This window comes from Eurypyga helias, unplaced genomic scaffold (assembly GCF_000690775.1).
Source record: "Eurypyga helias isolate BGI_N326 unplaced genomic scaffold, ASM69077v1 scaffold21233, whole genome shotgun sequence".
In the NCBI taxonomy this organism is placed as follows: Eukaryota; Metazoa; Chordata; class Aves; order Eurypygiformes; family Eurypygidae; genus Eurypyga; species Eurypyga helias.
In genome coordinates, this window is record NW_010239609.1 from 1 (window position 1) to 8,181 (window position 8,181).

Below are 8,181 nucleotides of genomic sequence, written 5' to 3' on the forward strand. Positions count from 1 at the left end.
GCTCGGCTCGCAGCCGGGGCTCGGGTGAGTGACTCCCGTGTACAGTCGTCTCCTCGTGCAGCTTTCGCTTTTGGAGCCATGTGTTCTGGGAGGCTACAGGCAGCTGTCCTAGCCTTGTAAGTGAGGAGACTGGTGTGGTTTCTACCTACCCATAGGAGTGTTGGTATTCCTTAGGGTTGTGGTCATATATGTGTAGTCCTTGAGAAGAAGGGGTTCTGTTTGATGCTATGCTTTCTTATGTCTATCTTTCTTTTAGATCCAGAAACACAGAGTTTAAAAGAACACCTCATTGATGAGCTAGATTATGTACTGGTTCCCACTGAAGCCTGGAATAAACTAGTTACGTGGTATGGCTGCACAGATGGGCAGCAGCCTATTGTGAGAAAAGTAAGTATGGGTGAACCAAGTTCTCCTCAGCCTGCTTTCATTATCTGATCTCTACCAAACTTAGATGATATTTATTTTGATAAGTGTGAGTTAAGACAGGAAACTCAGCAGCTCTTTGGAGCGAATAACACGAGATCTTTTTGCCTTGTTGTCTGAATGTCCTCCCAATATTGCAGTTAAAATACTTGTCTTCTGTGATTCTTGGTTGATGGTTATATGGGGTGAGAACCACAAACCTTGTTCTGGTTAACTCTTTATGATTGTTTGGACTAGTGCAGTGCTTTTATGTTGCATGGAATAGTTTGTGCTTTGTTGAAAAATGCAAGGTGCTAGTCAGGCTTATCTTCTGGGACAGAATGAGGCATTTGAATATATTGTCTTTTAATACAGATGGTTCTGGGAATTCCTCTGGAGTTTAAGGTGCTTCTTGTTATTTTTTATTCCAAAATTCTGGGATTCTAAACGCATGAGAAGATACGTATTTATGGTTTTGTTCTGTAAGTCTTAGTTTTGTTTAGCAAGTGCACCCATGAATGTATTCTGAGTATACACTGAGTATATTTCACCTGTTCTGGTGAAATTCACAAGTTGATTTTTTTTGGATACAATGTACAGAATTAATACTGCTTAAGTTTAAGTAGCATTATGTTACGGTAAGGGTTGCTTTGAGGTGTGCAAGACCCTGGAAAGTGGGGCATCAGAGCAGTAAAAGGAAGTAAGATCCCTCTCTTGCAGGCCCGCTCATGCTGATTAGTGGCACTGGAGTGTTGTTATTCAGTGTGGGCTGGAAATCATACATAAAGAGAAATTATGACATCTTCAGAAAGCGTAAATGATCCCAGGTGCACTCTGCTGAGCAGACAGAACTCCCCTATAAACCAGAAGTGGAGGGAGTGGCAGAGGATTATAACGTGTAAAGGAGGTGTGGTTTTAGTAGAAACAGGTCATTTCTTGAGGAATAGAAAGTCTGTACTGAGAAGAAAAAGCAGTGCTGTTACTGCTCGGTGCCTGTCTGAGTGAGGAAGCTTTGGTTCATGAGCTGGCTAACAGCTTTCACAAAGCCCGGCGTGTTACTAGACACGTTCCTGAAAAATTAGGAAGTTGGACAAGAGGTTTGGGAGCTATTGGGGAAACACTTGAGTGACAGGCTTAACTGTATGAGCCTGCTTTTCTTGGGGTATCAGAGGCCTCTATCAAACACTGATCATTGAGGGCTGGAGCTCAGAGCTAGTGCTGGTTTACAGGCAGAAGATGCTCAGTCAGAGTGGCCCAGTTCAGAGTAAACTGAACTGAACAGATCAGAGGAAGCTGGGAGGGGACTTTTTACAAGAGCCTGTAGTGACAGCACAAGGGGTAATGGGTTTAAACTGAAAGTGGGGAGGTTTAGATGAGATATCAGGAAGAAGTGCTTCATGGAGAGGGTGGTGAAGCACTGGGACAGGTTGCCCAGAGAAGCTGTGGATGCCCCATCCCTGGAAGTGTCCAAGGCCAGGCTGGATGAGGCTTGGAGCAACCTGGTCTAGTGGAAGGTGTCCCTGCCCATGGCAGGGGGTCTGGAACTGGATGATCTTTAAGGTCCCTTCCAACCCCAACCATTCTATGAGTCTATGAAATTTTTAAAGTTCTGAATTCGTAAGAGCGTTTCATCTCTGTTGTTTATTTTTAACCAGGTAACTGAAGTGAGTTTTTTATATTTAAAAAAAAAGGTTGAAATACAGCAGAATAGTAGGTTTGTGGGATGTTGCAGCCTCTTACAAAACATATGGAGTGAAAGGTCAGTGGGGGACACAAGCTGCAGCACTGCACCTGAGTTAAGCGTGGTCGGTATCTGATTGCAGTGCTCTCCAGATAGCATTGGAAGTAAATCACTTAAACCTGTGGTCCTGGAATGCTTTAATCCTTTTCCTAAAGCAGGATCAACTGTAATTCATACATCAAAATATCCATGAAAGTAGGATTTAGGAAGCAATTTTCAGGCACCTTTGTAATTTTATAGGCGGGTATTTCTTCCATCCCTATGTGCCTGATGATCAGAGACAAGTACAGGAGGATTAGATTAGATTTATTTGTAGTTCAGGTTTCTTTTGAAAATCTGAAATCGTATGTTTGGGCGGTCTTCTGCGGACTGCCACTGGGAAGTGAATTGATGTGCAAAATACAGAGTGCTTCCTCAGTGGCTGTGCGTGTGTTGTGCTCGGATCGCTCTCCAGCGGGGTGACCCGAGTCTCTTTGGCAGAGAACAGGGTAGCTGATCAGACACTCTTTAAAAGACATCTGCAGATGATCAGAAACTCCTCTTGCTCTTCATCTGTCCTATTGGACATAGTGATCTGATCAGAAATTTATTCTTGGATAGGGTTCTTCAATTTCTGGATACAGTTCTTACTTACTTATCAGAGAATCATTTCTTTCTAACTATAGAATCCTGGGGAACAGGAAGTCCCATTTAATGAAATTCTTTCTGAAAAAGAAATGGAGAACTGGTGAATTTGTTCCTTTGCATTCTTTAAAAAAAAAAATCTTAATCTGCCTGCCAAGAAGCTGTTTAAACAGGGTGGTTTACTTTCTCTTTCTGTTGGAACAGCGGAATACAGAAGATCTTTCCAAATGTATTTGTTAATTATTTACCTTTAAAGCACTTTGCATATCAAATACAACCCCATAAAAGCTCAGAGGAGGGAAGCGTAGTTCAGCCAAATTCTCACACTAAGTCTTAGTGTTATTTCTTCGTTTCTTTCCAAATCTGGGTATTTTTTTTTTTCTGTAAAATGATACAGAAATAGATCACAGCGAGCCTGGTCTCAGGCAGGGAGAATGGAATAGAAGAACGGTTTCAGTTGGAAGGGACCTGCATTGATCATCTGGTCCAACTGCCTGACCACCTCAGGGCTGACTGAAAATTAAAGCAAAGTATTAAGGACATTGCCAAATGCTTCTTAAACACTACTACTTTTGAAAATTATACCTGTTGGTTCAGTGAGCTATGATCACAATTTGACAGACTTTATAGCTGCAAAGAACTGTGGAGAGAACTGAGGCGTCTTCCCTGCCCAGTTACATCACAGTTGTCTTGTAACTGGCCTCTGAAATGTGCTTTTCTTTGTGGCATAACGTTTTTGTGATCTGTAGCTGAAGAGTGGTGTCTAGTCTTGCAGAGTACCTTCCTAAAAATATGCTGCAGCCTAGTGGGATGGGTAGATGTACCTATTGGAATATTCTCTCAAATGCAGAATTAATTGGAAAGTGGCTCTGAAATAAAGCAACGTCATCAAAACAAGCTCTGCCATATTTATCTGCTCTTGCAAGGGGAGAGTAATGAGGCAGATTCTGTATACCATGCAGAAAAATATTGATGATAATCGACTTACTCTTCTAACAGAAGGGATTTTGCTCCTGTGTTCCAGGCTTGTTTCTTTATTTTATGTAAACCTTAGCCAAAGACTAGAAGTGAAAGATAATTTTTTGTTCTAGAATGCTTTGACTGTATGATCCATTTTGACTGTGGTATCCATTTTTCATGGTTAACGAGCTGGCATGTTGAGTTCAGCTGTGATGATGCACCTTTGGAACTCTGCTGTGGAGGAGAGCACTGTAGGATTTATTCTGTTTTAAAAACAACACCAGCCTCCCAGACTAGCTGACAGAGTTGTGACTGCATTTGGAGTTGAGAGCAAGTCAGTGTTTGGTTTGTGGCTTGGCTTGCAAGGCTCCTAAAGACTTAAAATTCTTAGACAAACGTGCCTTACATGGGGCTGCGCAGTATCCGAACTTGGTGCTTATCGCATCTGCCTTCTGTCTGCAGGTAGTGGAATACGGTCTGTTTGTGAAGCACTATAAGGTTGAAGTTTATCTCCTTGAGCTGAAGCTGTGTGAGAGCAGTGATCCTGACAACGTGATTAGCTGCCACTTCAGCAAAGCAGATACCGTTGGTAAGTCGTTCTCTGGTAGGTGAAACTGTGCTCAGATGCCGCCTCCGGGGATGTTTTGTGCCCTCCAGAACTAGAATGGTGTTGGTAAACTGGAGTGAATCTAGTGGGTACCAGCAGGGTAGTCGGGGTTGGAGCATGTGATGTGTGAGAAGAGGCTGAGGGAGCTGCACTTAACCTGGAGAACAGAGGGCTTTGGGGGACCTTATAGCACCTACGAGGAGGTTTCTGAGGACGCGGTCAGGCTGTTTACTGAGTCACAGAGTAAGAGAATGGCAGACCATAGTCATAAACATGCAGGACAGGTTCCAACTGAGCATGATGAAAATATTTTCCCCATCAGGACAGCTAGACATCTGAACAGGGCCTAGAGAGGCAGGGGAATCTCCTTCCTTGCAAGTTTTGAGCACCTGGTTGGATAAGACCCAAGCAGCCTGATCTGAATTCCGTGTTGACTCTGCTTTACGTGGCTGGAGGAGGAACCTCCTGAGTCTCCCCAGCTGCAGTGATTCTGTGTGCAGCACAGGACACTGTGGCTAAGAGCTTCAAGGAGCATGTTGCTTACTAACTCATGTCCTTAAGAACATTCGTGTCACTTGTGCAAAGCATTTCTGTCTCTGCTTCTCCTGTGATTCCTTCTTCTTAGTATGTACGTATTTTAGACATCTTAATGGTTCTTCCTGAAGTTTGGCTCCTCTCTCTCTTTCATTCCCTGTATCATTGCTCTATTTTCCCATATAAACATGTTAAATGTCAGCTGTCGTATGTCCATGAAGATGCATTTTATCAGCTTGCTGGTGTATGGCCTGACATTAGTAACTGAAAACGCTTCCTTCTTGAGCCTGTGTATTCAAAAGATGACTGTTTCACAGAAGCTGGCCTTCGAACAGAAACTGCTCAGTGTGTACTGAACATGATTAGTTTGAGGGCTTGCCATATAAACATGTTAAATGTCAGCTGTCGTATGTCCATGAAGATGCATTTTATCAGCTTGCTGGTGTATGGCCTGACATTAGTAACTGAAAACGCTTCCTTCTTGAGCCTGTGTATTCAAAAGATGACTGTTTCACAGAAGCTGGCCTTCGAACAGAAACTGCTCAGTGTGTACTGAACATGATTAGTTTGAGGGCTTGACAGGGAAGTGCATGACTGAAAACAGAAGTTTTTCATTCTTTTAGACTAAATATTAGACAAGTTATATGAGCAGCTGTAGCTTCCATGATATGTTTTCTGCTCAAAGGTTCTTGAAGGATCACTGATGTACCTCCGTGCTGAATGTCAGGCTTCTCATTGTTTTTCAAAAGCACTCATGTTTGAGGCATTTCTGTGGTTTTTTTTCCTCCTGAACAGCCACGATTGAGAAGGAAATGAGAAAGCTATTTAATATCCCAGCTGAGAAAGAAACTAGGTTATGGAACAGGTACATGAGTAACACTTACGAGCAGCTCAGCAAGCTGGATAGCACTGTGCAAGACGCGGGGCTCTATCAGGGTCAGGTAAGGGGCATACCTTTTTGGTTGTAGATTCTCATGTGCTGCTTTCTCTGATACAACATCTTTTTTACTTGCTGTTGTGTACTTTGAACAAACATTGTAAATGTGATTTGTTCATGATTTTGCAAAACGTGTAGCAGGTTTGCAGTTACCTTTATTATCTGAACTCTCTTCTAGGTTGTTCTAATAGAAGTGAAAAATGAAGACGGCACGTGGCCTGGGCAGCACTTCTTGGCAAAGTAAGCAAGCAAGCATGTTCTGTTGGGTTATTCTGTTTGGTCAAACTTGTTCACTTGTTTTTAGTGACCGTGTGTTCTCTGTGAAAGCCTCCTTATTACTGGCTATTGTGGATCCCTTTTTTGGGGTAGAAGGAAGAGATAAAATCTTGAATATAAATATTCTTCAGTAGTTCTGCTGCTGGTTTCTTGTCTTAGCAACAGACTTCTGTTTTAAAGCCTGCTTCAAATAGGTTGTGTAAGGATTAAATAGCTTAGGTTTCTGCAGTGCTTAGGAGACGAAAGTGCTATTTATGTTGAGCTAGTCTACTTAAAAAGCTACCTCTGCAGACTGCGCAGTGAAAAAAAAATCATCCTCTACCATTTCAGAGCAAAAAGGATCTTGGAGTATATTTCTAAAGCTGCTGGTAGTGAATGCTCAGATCTCTGGGGGGAGAGGGGAGGGTCTAGAAATAGCTTAACACCCCCCCTCCTGCCTGCCAAGGCAATTAGAAACTTGTGAATATTACACAGATGCTGTCTTGCTAATCTCTTCTCTAAATCAGGTGTTAGCAAGGTGTTGATGAAATACTGTATGTGTAGAGTGAATGGTGTAGAAGGGAAGTTGCTTGCAGTGCTAAGTAACTGCTCTTACCCAGTCGTGCTGCAGGAGGTCAACCCCTGGGATGTTACTGGTCTGGTGGCGTACCTGCTTTCTCATGAACAGGCCATCAGACTTGATACTGATAAAGAGACCATTTTTCTGTACAGTACAGTTACCTTGTAGAGCTTGCTGCCAAGTGATCTCATTTGAGACCAAGATCTTACTGGTGTTAAACTTGAAGAAAGGATCAAATAGGTCAGTGAAACCTGTTTTGAAACAATTCTGTGCTTCTGAGATACAGAAAGTTTATTAAAATCCTATGAAGATTCTCCGTTTCCCCAGTATTGTGAGAGTGCAGCATGAAAAGCACCTGAACATGCACGTTATGTGCCTGACTGAGTGCCGGTTGACAGTCACGGTTAGAGGGGCAGCCAAGCAAGACCACGTCAGAACCTTTTGTTTCCACATGAAGCAAAGCTAAGAAGGAGCCCTGTAGCATTCCCAGGCCTCAGTCTTTTTTTCAGCAGGTAGTCTGATATGTAAAGGCTTGTAATTATCCTGTGGTGATACTTAAATGAAAACCGTCATCAGTATGCAGCTTAATATCTTCTGATGGCACAGAAATAAACAGTTGCTTACTATAATGTAGAACTTGTGAAATTGCTTGTCTGGATGCTCATAATGCAGGGTGAAAGAATTGTCTTAAATCGTACGTATAGGATTATCTGCTCCTTTGTACTTTGTCTTGACTATTTCTTTTGGCTTATCTCTGTTAGTTAAGAAACTAAGCGTGTGTATTCCACATAACGTCTTCCTTGTGTGGTTGGGTGTGTTGGTTTTGCAAGTTCTGCTCTCTGGCTCTTGGGCCCTTATTTAGTCTCATCGGCTAAATGCATAATAACCGTTTGCTCAAAAACGCTGTTTGGGAGGAAGGAGCTGGATGCCTCTCCTCGTCGGGATTGATGCTGGTGCACGCTGATCAGCACGCAGGCTGCTGAAAAGGTGCTTATCCTGTGATAGGTGGCCAGGGCAAAGGCTGTCCCCCGGGAAAGCAGCGTGCTTTGGTGTCTCGGGGTTATAACGAGCCCTGCTGGATTAACCTTAAGCCTTCCTGCACCCCAGGTGGCTGCGTCGTGGAGGGCAAATCGGGTAGAAAGACTGGGCTTTCAACTTCTTTGTGTTTGAAATGGAAGGAGGAGAGAATTGAGCGCTCCTCCTTATAGACATGATAACAAAAGATGGTGACGATCAGTAAGTATTTTCCTGTTAGGTTCAGTGATGTTTTCTGTGCAGTTGTATGTCAAGGTGCTGAGATTGTACAGCCGTTGCCTTGATAACCCCAAAACGGCATGTGAATCATGCTCAGGCTGTTGGAAACACAGAGAAGGCTGTACTGGATCTGGACCAGGTGTGCCCAGTAGCCTGCCTCTTAGCGTGGGCAGCAGCAGATGCACGTAGGAGGAGTAAAACCAGTTCCCTGTAAGAAGGGGGCATAATCAGCAACGCATCTGCCGTGGTGCTGCTGTCTTCCCGTAGCTTGCAGTTCCCGCTATTCC

The 8,181-nt window shown here is 43.3% G+C and overlaps 1 protein-coding gene across 1 annotated transcript in view; it reads left to right on the forward strand.

Moving 5' to 3' along the window:
• Window positions 1-256: 256 nt before the first annotated feature.
• USP4 (ubiquitin specific peptidase 4 (proto-oncogene)) overlaps window positions 257-8,181 on the forward strand; it is a gene marked incomplete at its 5' end in the record, with an annotated part of 41,938 nt that continues 34,013 nt past the window's right edge. The window contains 4 exons of the mRNA XM_010148217.1: window positions 257-387; window positions 4,190-4,316; window positions 5,664-5,809; window positions 5,984-6,045. Coding sequence (XP_010146519.1) covers window positions 257-387; window positions 4,190-4,316; window positions 5,664-5,809; window positions 5,984-6,045 — 466 coding nt within the window. The remainder of the gene's footprint in view (window positions 388-4,189; window positions 4,317-5,663; window positions 5,810-5,983; window positions 6,046-8,181) is intronic.